An 18,163-nucleotide genomic window follows, 5' to 3' on the forward strand; every position below is an offset into this window, starting at 1 on the left:
ACAGGAAAGAGCATACACAGGGCTCAGTCTCAACCCAGAAGACTTGCTCTGCCCAGAGACCCCTTCTGTGGGGCTGGGATGTGACCCAGGTTGTTAAAAAAGCTGGCTGAGGGTAAGCTAGAAACATATAACTTGATCTGTGAAACCAGGCTTGCACATCACTGAAAAACTGCTGACAGAAGACTCACCTCCTCAGGATCTTCTGGTGCAGTGCGGGGTTGTTCTCCATTCCTCCCCAACTCCAGCAGCTAGGACACAAATAAAGAGTCTGAGAAAGTCTCCTAATTTCCTCTGTACTTCTGCCTCTCCATCACTTCAGGCATTTAGATCAGCATTAGAGATCAGTCCCTTGCCACCTCTGGAGAAGGGAATCACACCTCTCGCAGCCCAAGCGTACATAATGTACGCAGCAGGACCCCTCTGCTCAGAGGTGTAACCTAACCATAGAGTCCCTGCCCTGGTAGTAACAAGAATGACAGGATGAGTCCTTCTCCCCTAAAGGGCGCATCTGCACACCCATACAGTTCGTGAACGGGCTCTGGGTCACCAAGCTCCAGGCTAACATGAGCCATTCCAGATTCTTAGACCTGGCGTGCGTTTGCCAAGCAGACAGCGCTGCCCAAGCCACCCTGCACACTAGCACAATCTGTTAAAGCTTCTGAGCCAGAACACGCATCATGGGGGAGCATGTGTGTATGTCCCTGGCAGAGCAGATCTCCTTTCTTTCCTGTAATGGGCACATTTCTTCTTTCACTTTAAGTGTTTGGCCAGTTGCAGTGACAGATGGAAAGTCCCCATACCACACGGCATGTTATCACTCTGTGCTGAAAGGGAGGGAGCTGTCTACTTTCACTCATTTCCCCTTTTATTCCTCTTCCTTCCTACAGAGCCTAATCCTGCCTGCAGTTTAAAGGCGGCTCAGTTAAACACATTTTTAAAAACAAATGCTTGTCTACGAGAGGAGCTTTACCTCAGTAATTCGCAAGAATTCACAGCTTGGAAAAGTATTCACTCAAAGGTCCATTACTTAGGAGAAATATCAAATTTTCAGTTAACAATATCTATTCATCAAGTTTGCTTTTGCCTGGTCCCCATCGACAGCTGCCCAAGAGACAGTGATACTGTATGCTCCCACACCAGCAAAGCTAGGGAATTTCTGTGCCTCCCAAAAGAAGCGTCCATGTCCCCTACCTGCTCGAACGATGGGTAATACACAGGATGCAAAGCAATGCTGGGGAAGCAGATGACCAAGGCTGCTGCGCTTTCTGTGTTGGGGTTGCACTGTACCGTGCCCATGGGGTTCAGAAGTTCCCCTTTCTCATCTGAAAAGCAGAGTACATAAACCCATGAACCCAAATCTTCTGAGACTTTGTTCCAGAAAGCCAAGCACAGACTGCTTCCAGGTCTGTCACTGGGCATTGCCTGGCCCTGAGCAGCTCCCTTCATTTTCCTGACCTCTCACAAGCAAAGCATACATGACATCTTTAGGACAGCACCAACCTCTTATGTCATACGTGCAGTGCCAAACAAAACAAGGCCTTCATCTTGGCAGGGCTCTAGATGCCATCACAATATGGAGTGGTAATCGTACTGGGTCTGCTCGTCTGAACTATTATGGCCCCCTCCTACAACTACTGGACGCAACGCAGAATGCGGGGTGTCTCCTGTCTTTGTGGAGGAGACTAAAGACACAAAACAATAGCTCTGTGTCCTGACATACCTGGAAAGGAGGACCACATGTGCAAGCAGCACTCCCCTGTTTTCAGCTGGTCCTTATAGTCAAAGAGCATGACATTCACCCAGGCGATTGGGCAGTCCTGCAAAGCAAAGAAAAAAGCTCATTCAGGTGCTGTAATGGCAAAAGCTGGATGAAGGGATGAGAAGAACTAACAAGAAAGTGAAATATCCCCATGCAAAGCAAAGGCCTCGCAACACCCAGGAATAAGAAATTATATACTCTTTATCTTTTCCAAGTCTGCAAATTGCTACGCAGAATGCTACAGGCAGGTAACCTCCCATGCAAGAGTATGCAGGCACCCCCTCACCAAAGAGCTGCTGTTAAGAACATACCTCCCCAGGTAGCCACATCTGTCTGCTTACCTTTTAAGTTCTCCTAAAATCTGAGTACAAGATGGCATCAAATTCAGATACTTGCCAAAACCTGGGGTCTTTGTGTAGCGCTGAATGGCACCAAACACTCCCCACAAATACGTCTAAAACTTCATCACCCAATATTCTGCATAGCTGAAGAATCTCTAAGTTTCTGCTAAGGCCTTGCAATTCTATACTCGATGGTATTTGAAAGAGCTATGATACATATACTTCATATATTTCACAGTTTGAGGGGAGGGAGAAGAACCTTAATTTTGAAGCAGGGAACACAGAGTTAGCATGACTTCAGAAAACTAGGCAAAGAGTGCTAGATATTTCTGATAATGGCGAGAAAAGACTTGGCTCCTTTGTACAATAATAAACACTATCTATGGAAATCAAACTTTATGCTGCCAATTCCCCCTCACACCCCTAAAATAAAACCCACAAGCCCAAGCCAGCCACAGAAGTCAGTCTCATTTCAGAGGTGGGAGACTCCAGCAAGTGAAGTGACTGGGACATGGCCAAGAAAGAGAACCCGTCTCCCTGCTCTAACCCAGTTCCCGCCATCAGAGCAGACAGACATATTCCACAAGCGACCTAAGATTTCCGGCAGTCGGGTTCCCCAAATGGAACAGTTTACTTCACATAACAGTTTCAGCAACACCAGCATTTCATTCAGCTGCTCAAAACACACCAAGGCTTAAGCATACGCTAGCACAGAAACCAACTTGCAAAGAGGTTGCGAGGCAAAACTCCAGTGAGACGCACCCACAGCGTAATATTTGAAGGGAACCACAGCGAGACATCTTGTTCCACTGAGACATTCTAGAGAATGTACCAGGCTTACCCCGAAGGTACACCAAAGGACTTGGTGGAGGCAGCAAAGTCAGCATTTTCCCCTAATGCAACAAAATGAATCACTTCCAAGTGGCCTCTCGCAAACCTTTGAGCTGATCTGATTAGACTAAGTGTCTTCAGTAAAATCCTATTTGAGACATCAGCTTCTAGATCGTAGGGAAAAGCCAAACAAAGCACCACCAATAACCGTTTTTACCCAAGTAAATGACATCAAACCACAGCGCAGAGCCTGCCAAAACACAAGGCAAGATTTTTGGTGGATAAGGTCCAGCAAAGAAACGATTCAGCATTATAAGGACAGAAATCTCTCCTGCATGACTTACAGAAACACTGAAAGCCAACCCTCTGGGTGACATTAACTCTCTGACTCATCCAGTCAGTCTGCAAGCATGCCTGTTTTTGTGGTAATAAATCATTTAGTCCCACCTATCTGCTCTGGACAGTCTGCATAGACAAACAACATGCATGTAATTAACCTCTGAGTGCAGTAAGCAAAGCAAGCATAAAGATTATTAATCAAAACCAAAAATCAGAGTGCACTCTGACTGTTAAGCTCCTCTTACCAATCATTTTAAATCAGATCTGGACACCTTAGAGCTGCAGCTGACTATGTTGGAAAATCCATTTCCGCAGAGCTCAGCTCCAGCAAATATTCTGATTTTACAGTAAGAGCTCATCAGATGCATCCACCTTTCCCAGGTACCTATGAACAAGATACTCTTAACAACTCAGCTAGCCAGGCTGGTTTTGTTTCATCAATCAGAATAGCAAGATTTCCTTCTGACTGCTCCACAACTGAAAACTGTTCCAGTGTGACCACAAAAATGCAGCCTGCGGATGAATCAGATATTCTGCTCAACAAAAGCCTCCAGCAGGAGTTGGAGTTCTGCTATTCTTAAGTAAAAAAAACCAACAATAAAAAGGTTGATCCTGGTCCTGGCCTCAAAATGTTTCCAGTCTGAAGCCTCCAACCCAGAAACGGGTCCACACAAGCAGGACTTTGGTTTGCCTGTAGCTCCCCAGACATGAAAGCACTGTAACCCTGCGAGCCCTACTGATGTCAACACAGCAAAGCTCAGTGAACCTCCCAGCAGTGAAAAGGAGCTAGCAGGACTGAGACTAAAATCTTCTGCAATCACATTTATCAGTCTCTCATTTCTCCGCACTCTAGTAAAGATGGCATGACTAACGCTCTCTTTAAAGCATGGTATCGGTGTTTTTATGGCTGAAGAAACAATAATTTGCAGAGGAACAAATGCAGTTGTTGCTCATAGAGAAAACTTCACTCTGGCAAAGAGCCAGAGGCACCATGCTTAAGTTACAACACTGAGAAACTAGCAATTCAGTTACAGACTATAGTCAGATCTACTTTTAGTTACTAAATTATTAATGGACTAGAAGCTTTGGAATAGAGGTGAGGAAAGTGAGAAATATCACTACATTTCTGATCCAGAAGCTCAAACAAGCTTCCAAAGTGATTTAACACTTTCTGTCCTCAGTTTGCAGCATCTGAACAATAACCTTGAAGATTCTGCACTTTCATTTCACCACACCTAAAGCTTTGCTGTAACCAGTGTTTACATTCCCCATTTTCTTCCCCCTTCTTAGCTGTTAATTTGCTCCATGGGGGATTTGCATGAAAGACCTTACTAGAAAGATGGTTTAACCTCAAACTACAAAACAAGGAAGTTGCAGAACAGCAAAACGATGACACTAACAACTGATTCCTCTTTATGTACATTCAGATGCTGGGTATGTTTCTTAACGGTCTTTCTGGACAAGAAGTTACATTTAAAAAACCCTTCCTACAGGCAGCCACTCCTCAGGTTCCTGCTCCTGCTAAAGAAGTTACTGGCAATCATTCTGTAAGCTCTTTTATTCATGGAATCATAGAATTGTTTTGGGTGGAAAAGACCTTTAAGATCATCGAGTTCAACTAATAAAGTCGTCTTCTGAAAGCAAAGGGTATTTGGTTCAGAATGGCGTCTCATGCCCTCTAGCACTGGCAAGCCTGGCTTAGTCCCACATTGGCTTTACTTACAGCTTTCTTGGACTTCTTCTTTGTGGAACGTGCCTTCTTTGCCTTTTCGATGACAGCATAGAGAGCAAAGCAGAGCCGCGCCATACGGGGAAGGTCACAGATGTTAATATCAAAATCCAGCCTCTGCTTCCACACTGGCTCTGAGCATACGTTCACTTCAGAGCTTGACACTGTCTTGCACAGCATCTCATTGCCATGAAAGAGACCTGCTTGCACCACCAGCTGAGAGAAGGAGAAGTAAGAGAATACCATGAATCCACAGGGACTTGACCTGTTTGCTGAAGCATACACGATTAGAAGAGGAATGGGACAGGGCATCCACTCCCCTGAATAGGATGCCCTACTCCTGTCTCTTTTACAATTCACTGAGACATTAAGTTCATTAATCTTCCTCTTTACTCAACTTCAGTAAGGACATCATTATCTTTTTACTTCATGCAGACTTGCAAGAGCTGCTTAATCACTGCAAAATGCTTGGGTAATCCATTGGCAGGAGTATTACAGGTTTCATCCTGTAAAGCCAGACGATATAAATATTCACCAAGCCTTGCCCACCGAGATGCTGCAAAAGCTCAGGAACCTGTCGCGCTGAAAAAGCAGGGCAGACACCAAGTGCTTACGCCAAAGAGGAGGCAAATCAGCATCACAGGAGAAGGGCACATGCAAACAGCTGAGCCCCAAAACAGGCTGCAGCGCAGTGCCAACGGCGAGCTGTCTCCAGGTTTGCCTGTTTCTTTATAAAGCCTTGTTCTGCAGAACACTTGTTTACGTGATATATTCTTGCCGTTTCCTTCCTTTCCCAAAGGGCAGCCATTCCCTTTCTCGTTCGGCTGCTCCCCGCTTCATGGCAAACACCTTGCAAAACCCAGGGCTTTGCTGCATCATGCTTTCTGTGTTAACTTTACCAGTCACCACCTCTCTCATCATTCTCCCTTCTCAGAGCTGAATTTCCCCTCCCCTCCACACCGCTGGCAAAGGATATCACCACAGACCAGCAGCTGTGTTTGCTACTCAGAAACTTTTGCAGGGGAGTGTTTCTAAGAACGCATTGCTCTGTTACTGCGCTGCTGGCCTTCCCCTTCCTGTTGTGCTGCAGTTTAGAAACTGCCCAAAGGCTGAATGAAGCATAACGGAGGATCACGTGAGATCAAGGTGTCAGCCCCTGCTTTCCTCACCACACAAAACAAGACAGATGCTACTGGGAAAGCCAAAACACAAAACCAAAACCCCAAACTGAGTCAGTTACCTACCTTCATTCTCTCATCTGCATTGACCTTGCTACCTTGCACCAGCTCAATGTAGAAAGACTGCTCTAAGGACCAGAGAGAACCATAGTTTGGCTAGAAAGACAAAAGGGTTCTGATCAGAACTAGATGCGACAAAGACTTCAAGCCAGTGCCAGACCTCATCTCTCATCACATGCTTTTTGCTCCAACAGAAAAGAGCACTGCATTGCAGGTGGGCAGCATAAAGTCTGCGACAACCAGGGAAGTTCTGGAGGGAGCTGGAAGGCTGACTGGAAATTCCCAGCTCTTAGACCCTAGCTGAGAGAGGCAGGAAGAACCAGTCTCTGTTCCCAGACAAGACCAGCATCTCCACCAATGGATGAGTATGAGTTGAGGGTGACCCCGCTGTGTCACTGTCCCCCTTTACCTTTTTCTTAGGGAGTGGGGGAGGCTTGGCAACCATCTTCGGGGGGCTGGCAATACAGTTGGTTTGCTCATCTCTCATAGCAATGATAGTGGAGGAGTGTACCATGGTCAGGTGGGGCGTTAGGCCTCGGTGCAGGCAGCTGCGAATATACTGCAAAGAGAGGACAGCGTCAGCATGGATGAAACAGAGCCAGGCAGGCAAGAGCAGTCAAGCAAATGAGAACTGGCTGAAGCAGAAACAGGTGGAAGGAGGAAGGAAAGGACACAGCAACAATCAAAATGCAGTTTTAATTTATCTCCTCTTGCTTTATACACCTGCAACTCACTGGACTCATGTTGCCAGAACTGAGAATATGAAGTGCCTCTTATAGCTGGCATTTCATCAACTGATTCAAATGGCTGCATTAAGGGAAAACACCGAGGATTCAGTAATCCCAACAGCAGTTTGCCCTGCCAGGGGAACACAGGATACAGGATTACTTGCCCAACTTTCAGGAAGAGAACCCCCAGCCCACCATGCAAGCAGACAAACGTTTCCAGAGCCATAATCTATAAATCCATTTACGCAGCACTTAGTACCCAGGGACAGGCTTAGATCACTAGCCCCCAAAACTGTAAGGATCTGTTAGGTTGCTAGAAGTTTCCTTTGCCCTAAGTAGTATCCAGGTCCTGCCATCAATGTGTTGCATTCCTGTAAACAGCATTGCCTCCGTGATGGAGGACAACACCTCTCAATCCACCCTCCCAGCAAAAGGAGGCCATATGGGAACAGACTCATTGATAAAGCACGACAAAAGTCTCACCTGGAACTGGTACAGGGGGTAGTTCCCATAGAGGTATTCGTATTTCCCATTCACCTGTAGGGTGTAGTCCTCTGGGTTCTCCACTGTCTCATGGCGGAAGACAGTAGCCTGCTTCTTGATAGCATAGCTCATTAGCGTGATGGGGAACTCCTTTGGGGAGATCTGGAAAGTGAAGCTCTCCTGCAATCCCAACAACACAGCATACACTGTCAAACACCAGCAAAGGGCTGAAATCAGCACAAGGAGCTGCAGTAGCTCAGCGGATAGGTAGCAACATTCCTGTTGCTGACAAAGAGAAGGATAGGAAGGCAGAATTACCCACACACACACATTAGCGAATAAGTAGGGATGTTTGCCAAACTGGGCAGGAGCACATTTCAGCAGTGCAAGCGCAAGGCTGGAAATCAGGAACTTCAAGTCCAGTTCAAGGAGAATCACCAGTTCGTGTGGTTGGTAGTTAATAAAAATCTTCCCACTGTCATTCCACCAGCAAGGCAGAGGGTGGCTAGGGTCACCATGCTCAAACACACTGCTCTGGAAAGCCCTTCTCCCGTTGGGGTGGCTCCTGCTTCATGCTCAGGCAAACATGCAAAAAATCACATTAACCAAAGGTAGCAGGCAAGAACAGGGGCCCATGGGCAACACAGCCAGACGCCTGCAAGCCGTGTATGCTGAGCATGAGCTGAGCAGACTCTTGGGCTTCAAAAGGAAAAGCATGTATTGGTTTCTGTGCTCCTCTCCTACCCAAATCCAAAAAGCTTTCCACCACCACACATGCATGCAGCAACCTCAGCTACGAGCTAACCAGTACACCCAACGCATGTTGAGGAAGGGGAACAGCTCCCTTGGTTGGAGGCTCAGAGTCTCCCTCCCAACCATCTCCACAGGCAAAGGAATCTGGAGAATGAAGATGAACACTGAACACATGGAAACACTGTCCACGCACACATTATTCTGTCTCCAAACGCCCAAAGGTTCCCAAAGGGAAAGCACAAACCAGTTAAACATTGTCACAGAAAAGTTTGCGCTTTACCCCGCCAGACTGAAACTTGACGTTGACAAAAATGTTCTTGGTGGGAGTATGTAGAGAACCAGTCCCAAGGCCTTTGGCCATGGGCTCCAGCTGCAGGGGAAAGTTGTACTCCATCCAAGCTGCCCAGCTGAGCTGCTGCCGCTTTGCTGCTCTCTCCTCACAGAACTGGCACATTTTGGTGCGGAAATCATTCACCTCTGGATCCTGCACAGAGTCGAACTCATGCAAACCTGAGTAAGAGAGAAAGGCAAAATAAGCATCAGCACCCAACAGGGGAAATCAGCCTTTGATAATCAAGTGTCTGTGAAACAGTCTTCCTAAACACATGCTTAATATTTGGCCAAAAGGAGAAGAGTCAGCCAAGCTACTAATAATCACTATTTATTATGTACAACTGCACCAACTCAATTACTGCAGACCGCTGTCTGCTGGAAAGATGACCCTTCTCGGGTCTGCAGACACACTATTCCCTTACCAGATCCACCAGAGATCAAACTTGCTAATTTCATCTCCTGCATAAGCAGGGCTCCATCACTATTCCATAGGTAGCAAGGCTGTCTAGAACAGAAGCATGTTTCACCTACAGCCAACATCCTTGCCACACTCCTGGCGAGACTAATGATGGAGGAACTGACCTTTTCCAATGAGCAGGCTGATCTGGGAGTTAATAACTTTCTTGACTCTGTCACCTTCTCGAGCCACGAGCCGCAGTACCGGTAGGAAGGGCTGGATGTCACAAAGCCGCCGTTGCTCATCCTCCAGCTCTTGCTGTTCTGCTGTCTGGTTGATGCATGTGAAGACATAGGCCTCGGGATCACTGAGCATATGGTACAGCGGCTCATACTGAGCATGCTTCCACACCACCTGGGCCAGACCAACAGCAGAGTGAAACTACTGCTGCGCTGCCAGAACCCCATCTTCCTCTCACTGTCACCCCACAACCTCACTCTCCCGAGATACTCCATTTAGCAAAAGGAATGCACAGCCAAACCTTCTCACAGCGTTCCCGGACCTGCAATCATAAGCTGCTTTTCAGCCAAGTCTGGTGGCTCCAACTCGTGCAGAACAGCTAGGTAGATTTATTAGCAAGTGCCTTTTTAACTGACTTCCCTTTTTCGTGCTTGCCATTTGTTTCAGGCAAAGTAAATGCCTCAACCTGAGTATTTAAATAACCCCCACCTGAATACCTCACAACAAGTACCTGCTGACTGCTAGCCCTGTGAAGTAGAGGTATTACTCCTACTGGAAGCAAAACTGGGTTAAGTGACTTGCCCCCAGTAACATGAAATCTGTGACAAGAGCCAAGAACTTTTCTGACCTCTTATCCACGCTACCCAGTTCCCAAAGATCCTTCGCTCCCATGGATGGCACTTCCACATGACTGTTCATATTCCATTTCTTCACTCTCATTCTTCCCACTGTCATTCCACCAGCAGGGCAGAGGGTGGCTAGGGTCACCATGCTCAAACACACTGCTCTGGAAAGCCCTTCTCCCTGCTATAGGTGGGCCTCTGGTCTGACCCAGCATGCCCACAGGCTGTAAAACACAGACCTGTATCTTAACAGCTGGAACCAATCAGCTCTACTTACTGGTTTTTTGGTTGGGTTTGGGTTTTTTTAACCTGAAAATTGCAGCATGAGAAAACTTGGAATAATTTGGCACTGTGCTTCTGTCCCTTGTGATCGGTGACTCATCTAGGCCAGGTTGCTGCTGCAGAGAAAACCTTTTCCACTGTTTTCCTTCACTCTCCCCTAACCCTGCTTCCTGCCCAGGGAAACGAGGAAGCAGCTACGTTTTGTTTACACGTGGTTTCACTACAGCATTTATTCCTCAAATGAAGCACTACGAAAAATCCTCTCTATCATTATCATTCCCAATTTTCAATACTTAATTCCTGTGCTTCAGGCTGGACTGGCACCCTGAATACTTTGAGTCATTCCAGCATTTGCATTTGACTTCTCTTACTTGCATGCGCATACACGAGAACTTTCATAATGAAAAATCCAGCGCGGGGACTGGTTGGCTCAGGCGAGCAGCAATTGGACACACAGTCCATGAGCCTTACGTGGCCAACTCAAACCTGCCATAGTTACTCTAATTCTTATCCCAAGGTCGGATAAGTACCCAAAGAATTGAACCTGACCCCACTGGCACCACCACCAGCTGTTGCTGGCAGTCTCAGTGGCTAGACATGGGTCCATGGATGGCAGCGGCTGTCACAAAGGAGAGGCTGTGACAGTGAATCACAAGGAACTGCCTCAGAGCAATGGAGAGGAAACCCACTTGCACTGAGTTAAGACCCAACACATTTCCCCAGGTGCCCCCCAAGATGAGATTCCTTGTTCCAGGAGATTGTAGGTAAGACTGTGGAACAAGGCTGTTACCTGCTTGATGGTGCCCAAGCTGGCATTGCAGGACACGGAGAGGTTTAAGTATATGCCTGTGGGCAGCAGAAAGTCCACCTGGATGTTTTGATTTTCCCCCTTGGACCAGAATTCCATAGGGCAGTAAATGCCTGGGGGCATCCTGCTCACTTCTTAGCTACCACCTGCAAGAAAAGGGAAAAAGGCTGTTGCTGTTGACTACGTATCTTCTCAGATATTATATGTACAGATATACATGTACAGAGCTGGGCTCTGTACAAAGTTAATGTGCAAAAGAACTCAAAGAAAGAAAGGTTAGCATATTTTCCTGAGCTGTGAGGATATGCGCATTAGCCAAATTTCTAGTCCAGCGCCTTAAAGCCAGAGGTGTTCTTGCTATAGCATTCGCTTCTATCTCAATGCAGCCCTTTCTTAATCTCTACTAGACTAACATCTACATCTGCACTTGACAAAGAAATTAAAGAATTATCTTCACTTGAGAATGAAGGCGCTTGTCCCAATAGCTCATCTACAACCAAGCAGCCAACAGAAACCGCAAGTCCCTACCCCAGCTTTGTAAGGCAATCCTCAGGCCACATGCTTCAAGCTCCACTTTGTTTTTCCAGAGCTCAGTTCCAGTCTGAAAGAGGGAGAAGGTGGTGTTGCTGGTTCTGAGTATGCATGCATTTTTATACACACAAACAAATAATACTTCACTGTATATCCCCTCTCTACAAGTAGAGGAAAAGCTGAAATCTAAGGCTGAGGCAATCAAAACAGGTTTGTTAATTCCATCTGCATCCTTTCACTTGGCAGGGCTCTACAATTTATTCTCAGCACATCCAAAGAACACAAAGAAGAGAAAAAGAATCCTAATGCTATCAGGTACAAACTTGTTTTCAAACACAGAGTAAGCGCACACACAAACAGCTAAAACAAAAGGCATTCAGCAGAAGCCTGTCGCATGGTTTCTTTCTTAAAGACATGTAATACCAAAGTCACAGAAACCCTCACGCTCCATCCATTTGCCCACAAGCAAAATACTGCAGCAGTGTAAAATTCCAGTTTCCTCCACAGATGACAGGCAGAGTGTGGTGTCCCCATGTGCAGGAAAAGCTTGGAGCTGTTAGCATTAGCTCCTAGCAAGAGACAGGTAAGAAGCTTTAACTCCCTTCAACCACCTCAGCAGAGAAACCAGCTCACCTAAATTCCCTCTCACTTACCAGAGAGTTTTTCCACCATGGTTCCACCAGAACCATGCCAGCAGTGCTGCCTGGAGAGCACTCAGATAGCCATGGCTCATAGCTGCTGTGAAAACCAAGGCTTCAGCCTCCTGCCAGGCTGACTCTGCTGGTTCTAAATTCAGTCCTGCACGTGCTCTGAGCAATTCTAACGGTATCACTTATCCTCAGCCCATGAAACTAATATAAAATTTGCTCATTCACAACTTAAAATATGGCTTTGCAGCTGTCAGACAGTGTACAAACTTAGAAAAACTGAGCAACGTGCTGCCAAAGATTTGGGTCTCCCAAATCATGAAGTCCTGCTGGCAGCTTCTCATGATCCAGCCCTATGCTTCAGTATGACAAGCCGCTCAGCATCTTATCTGCCAGTGCCTGGGATCACACCACTTCCCCATCAGCAGTGAGGTAAGGATTCCCAGAAATGTGAGCTATGTTTTATCTGTCCTGCTTCCTCAGCACACATACTGTATCACACAGAGACCGGATACAGAGACCACAAAAACCACCCATGTGCATTAAGAGGGAGGGAAGTAAAAAGGGAAGGAGGCAAGGTTTACAAGTTTGAATAAAGCAAAACAAGCTTGCCTTGTCTTCTGCTCATTAATAATAAAACCAGCAAGTTTCTAGAATATCTGCTACCTCAGCCTTTCACAATGCCAACAAAAGCAGAAAACTACCACGGCTCTACTGACCAGCAGGGACAGAAGACACAACAATGGCTGAGCTGCTTCCTCCTACTGAGGATTTCTACCTGATGCCGCATCCCATCAGATATGAAGTACCTTATCTAAGCTATTAGCACTAGAATGTCAAGTTCAAGTTGCTCAATACTACCTTGTCTTTCCAAACTCACTGATTATCTCATGATGTAGAGGGATTTTTTTCCAACAGAACCTGGAGTGGATATGCCAAAAGGAAGAATAACTCTGGACTTGCACTGTCTCTAATACTTTGTTTACCAAGTCTCTCCCCATCCCATTGCTAAATTCAGAATGCTCTACTAGTTGGACCCTAGATCTGATCCAGTGTGACAGTTTTTACATGAAGCAAGCTCTGCACAGATTAATACTTCTGCACCACTCCACTTTCATCTTCCCTTTTGCCTTGGGAAATTGGAACAGTTCTCCAGGCTGTAACCTTGTTTGCACCATCTTGACCTCATGAGTAAAAGTAATTGCAATTACCTTTTCTCTAGGTCATTCTGCCATTTGTGAACAGCCAAATGCAGCATCACTCCCTCTTGTCAGAATTTACGCTACTAGGGTTGTTTGAGATATGCTCTTTGTCTTTCACTGTAGCAGTCTTTAAAAAAAGGATTCCCCATTGCAGCTGCCAATTTTTAAAAGCCCCAATGTCATCTCAGACTTTCATCCTGGTGGACAGATTACTGTTAAAAATCCCATGTTGTGGTAGTGTTCTGACCCATAGGTCTGGTAGCCTGAGGTTCAAGTTAATCAACCCACACTCGACAGCAATTAGTTTACTGCACAACTTGTACATCTCTCAAAGCTAGGGCAAGCAAGGGTGAGCAGAAGTTTGTGTTTTAGTGGGATGCAAACCCACAGAACCAACCTCAAGCAGGTACGCAGGCTATTAAAGACCCCTGCTTATCAATGCCGAGCTGTAGCCACCCACTTTCTACCATAAGACTCCCCCAGTCCTCACTCTTCCTACTGCAATATACCCTTAAACACCTTCCTGCTAGAATACTTCCATATTCCCCCACCTACATCTTCCTATATTACTTGTTCCTCCCCCACCAGCCACGTCTCCCACAACCCTCAAACACTCATTTCAAGAGCAAGGCACATACGCTGCTGCCTTCCGACTCCTAGAACGCCAGACACTTGAGCGGGACAGGATGCACGTGGCACTTGGCACCCCAGGGGCTAAGAAGCAGAACAGACAACCATAACGGACAAAGCTCTTGGTCTACATCCGGTGCGTACATACATCCCATCCAAGGGAGATATACCTCAAGACTGGCCAGCCAGCTGATCTGCTTGGGTGGCCTAACAAGTCATAACACCATATACATCCAGGCTAAAGACCTGGCCCTTGTGAGGGCCAAGTATATTGCTCTGTGAACTTCATGCAGCCCCTGAACTGGAGGCATGCACAGAACATTTGAGGAAACCACCGGGCCTCAAATACCTCCTCATCCATCTCAGGCAGCAATTTTCATCTGGGCCTGCTTGCACACAAGCCTGACCTAAAAACTGTCCTATGGTACATACTCACTTGGGAAGGACACCTAGGACCCTGCGCTGTAAAGGCTATGAGCGACAGGCTGTCTACAAGCCATGCAATCCTACCAACTCCAGGAAAGGGTATTGCACAGGCAGGAGTTGCAGGGGCAGAGTCCCAGTGGCAGTGCTGCTGGCATAGCTGAGCACATGAAAACAAGAAGCAGTTTGCTCAAAACATTATTCTGTTGCTTCCTGAGATGGGCAGGGCCCCAGCTGCCCTAAAGGAAGAACAGCTCTTCCTATCCCACAGGGAGGCAGTAATGGAAGCTCTTTTCCCAAAGAAGCAAGCACGCTCGATGGGAACCTCAGAGCTTGCTAAGAAAACGTGAGGAGTGACCGGCGACAACCCAACGGGAGAACCCAGCAGCGGGACAACCAGTGTGTGGACTGGCTGGTGTACAGCACGGGCTGTGACTACCATCTGTGTGCAGCCATCACAGATGCTTATTTCAGTCTGCAGATAAACAAGCTCTCAAACTTTGGACTTCTCAGAGCATTAAGAGGAAGAGAAATGCATGCTGACACACAACACAGGTCCCAAAGCATCAAGCACCCAACAATAGATTTCCATGGGTCTAAACATGAAGCTATTCCCCACAACTCCCACAGAATTCAAGTGTACTCCCCTTTTCACATGTATTTATGCCCTGTGGAATATTTTTGTAATGGGAAAGTAAAAATTTGTGCAAGACAGACTTTCTCAGGAGACTAGGAATGAAATACCCATGGACCCATTCCACACTGCCCCTGCCTCTGGTTCAGACCAGCCCAACAAGCAGCAAAAACTCCTAGTAGCGGACAACTGCTCCATAATCCCTCCGTAATTTTGAGATGTGGACTCATTCCTAGGGGAGCAACCAGGAAAGATGCATCCATTGGTACTAATCACTTACTTGCTGAGCGTCATATGGGCAATGAATCCATCTTTCAAGGCCCAGACCTCTTCATCACTGGGCAGAAAAAGAGGTGGAAGAAAATAATCATGGACAAAATTCCAGGTTTCATATGAAGGCAAGTCCTCAACTTCCTCTCCCCCCTTCGCCTCAATTCTGCAGGAAAGCTACAGGCTGCTTTGCCCTCCTTAAGGTCTCCCCTTGCATTAGTTGGCATGAAGGTAATAAATGTGTCTCCTTCCCAAAGGGGAGAGATGACCAAGGCAGAGCCGATACACACAAGGGACAAGTCCATGCACTCGCCTGCCAGGATGGAACATAAAAGTCCAATGTTACTGGTCACCATATAACGAATACAGGCACAACACCAGTAATAGCAGATAGCGTATCTTTTGAGTTCACACACCCTGAGGAATACATAGCTGCACATAAAGGCAAATTTACGCAGACCGTAACAGACACATTTGAAATTACTCAGTTGGTATTTAACACGACAACAGTCAACATGAAACACACTAACACAAATCTCTGATGAAGTTTATCAACCACAGCTCTGGTGTTTACAACATACAACTGGTATTGAGAGAGGAAAAAAGAAAAGAAAAAACCAGCAAGCTAGCAAGACGCACATGGAGTAGTGTTCCACAAACCTCTGAGAGGCTGCAGCGTTAGACAGACACGGAAGCTCTAACGCCCACAAACAGATTACAAAATTACTAAACCCCGGGACTACAAAAATACCTTTCAAGTTTATAAGAAATGAGTGGCGCAGAGCTCACAGGTGATGTGTGTTGCGTGGGAGACAGCAGGAAGCCACTTTCATTGCAGCCATCAACTTAGCTGGGGGAGGAGACCACGGGAATTTTTATGTACACACGTGCTTGACTTGTCCTCACCGCACAATCAAGACACACAGCAGATTTGAACCAACCCTAAGCTTCCATAGGCACAGACCCATTTCAGTGAGTGTTCTGAAGATGTTTTAAGCTTGGGTTAGCTTTTTTGGTGGGGGTCACAGGGTAAAACAGGTCCACCGTACACCACGGGCAAGTCATTTGAGCATTGACAGACTGTAAAATTAACACACAAATTCCCCTCCAAGAACAGACTGGGAAAACTCCTGCAGCAGGTCAGCGTGTCAAACTGTGATGGTATGTGGGAGTTTAGTAGGGGGACTCCCCGCCTTGCAGGGCTAGCAGGATACTCACACCCAGGTGCCAGCCACTTATCACACAGAAAAAACACACGCATCTGCTTGCCTTGCAGCATAACATAAAAAAATCCTGATTCAGGCTTCAGTCCCATGACGTGGATGCAACCAACAGAGGCTCATAGCAAGACTGGCCTTTGCTGCTCTGACAAGTATTGACAACCTGGGTCTTTTATTCATCTAAAAATGAATGCATGCTGGTGAGAGGTGCTAGAAACACAGCCTCAGGGAGTGCTGGCCTGCAGAGGTCCAAGTGTCTGCTGTGCTGCCCCATTCGCCCCAACTGAGCGGGGACCTCCAACGCAGCAGATCAGACTTGATGCTCTGGCCAGCCTACAGGATCCACAGCAAGACGGACTGAGAACTCACAGCCATCCCCTGCAGACTGCCACCAAGAGTGACTCTGAGCCCAGACGTTCAGCTAGCAGCAGCCTTTTATGCCAGAAGAATGGCTTAGCTGCCTTCCTGAATACCTGCTAATATCATTTGGGAGGTGGCATTAATAGGATAGATTTTGCTCTTGTATCGACAAAAGTGTTTCCTTTACAATTTGCATTAAGCTTTCTGTAAAATACACATTGGTGTCCCAACTGTGCTGTTAGGCCATTATTGCTCTCTTTCAGTTCCTGTGAAAGTGTTGCACCTTCAGTGTAGACCTGAGTTGCACCAGAGCTCTAATTGTCTCTGGTTCCTCCTTCAACACATACACACAAGTGTAAGACTTGGCCCATGAACTGGGTAGGAAAAAACTAGGACCCCTTGAAAAGGTGCGGAGAAGCATTCAAGTACTGAACAACCCCTAAAAACAATGCTTTTGTATCTTCAGGGTTTATTTCCTCAAACTCTAGTTTAGAATATTCTAATCTCCTTTACGTGGTTTACGGTAATAAAAGACTTCTACCTCTACCAAATACAAAAATCAAATAAAGGTTTTTGCATATTATCAGCTTCTGGTTTGTACATTGATCTCTTATATCCTGCTACACAATTCCCTGCACCGATTCATTCACGCTTTCAACAGTACTTCATTGTTCATCCAACTCTACGTAGTAGGCACAGTTACATTGGTTCAATAATGCCTTTTATGAGAGATTTCTAAGCCTCCGGTTAATCACCTTTACTCACACAAACCATTAGACTGAGGTAGACACACAATAGTATCTGCCCAGGATAACTGGGCAAGGGATGAAAATGCACGTACCTAACTCTTCAGGCCTCTAAAACACTACACAGCATCCCCTTCCCTACCTGAGGGGCCGACATAAACCACCATTTATGTACCAAAATCAGCATCTTCCGTGCATCAAGATGTCAGCAGAGAACCATGGATTTTTCCGCCTTCCAAGAAAATGTTCTAGCTATGCGCAGACTGCAAGGATCGGGCTTCGAACCACCACTGGATCCAAAGTATCCCTTGGCTTGTGTCCTTCCCTTTACGAAATAAAGACTCCTTTATTTTGAGCATTTATATTGCTCAATGCCTGCCTTACACATGCACACTCCCATAAAACAGGCTCACAGAGAAAAGTAATGGGAAGCAGAACTACACTAATGTAATCTGAACTGGAGCTAACCTTGTTTGTGTGCAGGGCTGATGATGAAAGGGGTTGTCAGCAAGGAAAGAGATAGGAAAGCAGAATGTACACGTGGTGATAAAAACAGGCTGCAGTTCTGTGGGGCTCCCAGCTCCAGAGCAACTAGAGAAAGAGCATCAGAATGATA

At 46.4% G+C, this 18,163-nt stretch overlaps 1 protein-coding gene across 11 annotated transcripts in view; it reads right to left on the minus strand.

Moving 5' to 3' along the window:
- Positions 1–18,163, minus strand: part of PIK3CD (phosphatidylinositol-4,5-bisphosphate 3-kinase catalytic subunit delta) — a 65,428-nt gene that overhangs the window by 13,654 nt on the left and 33,611 nt on the right. For 7 of the 11 annotated variants that reach the window (XM_054849684.1, XM_054849683.1, XM_054849691.1 and 4 more), the window contains 10 exons: positions 10,867–11,030; positions 9,117–9,345; positions 8,482–8,711; positions 7,449–7,628; positions 6,647–6,796; positions 6,244–6,333; positions 4,994–5,215; positions 1,721–1,817; positions 1,192–1,322; positions 189–248 (listed from right to left, as the gene is read on the minus strand). In XM_054849684.1, coding sequence (XP_054705659.1) covers positions 189–248; positions 1,192–1,322; positions 1,721–1,817; positions 4,994–5,215; positions 6,244–6,333; positions 6,647–6,796; positions 7,449–7,628; positions 8,482–8,711; positions 9,117–9,345; positions 10,867–11,007 — 1,530 coding nt within the window. In that variant the 5' untranslated portion in view covers positions 11,008–11,030. Of the gene's footprint in view, positions 1–188; positions 249–1,191; positions 1,323–1,720; positions 1,818–4,993; positions 5,216–6,243; positions 6,334–6,646; positions 6,797–7,448; positions 7,629–8,481; positions 8,712–9,116; positions 9,346–10,866; positions 11,031–11,412; positions 11,486–12,068; positions 12,180–15,231; positions 15,253–18,163 lie in introns of those variants that run through there. The other 4 variants (XM_054849685.1, XM_054849681.1, XM_054849689.1 and 1 more) reach the window with 4 other exon arrangements.

Source organism: Grus americana, chromosome 21, assembly GCF_028858705.1.
Source record: "Grus americana isolate bGruAme1 chromosome 21, bGruAme1.mat, whole genome shotgun sequence".
Lineage (NCBI taxonomy): Eukaryota > Metazoa > Chordata > Aves > Gruiformes > Gruidae > Grus > Grus americana.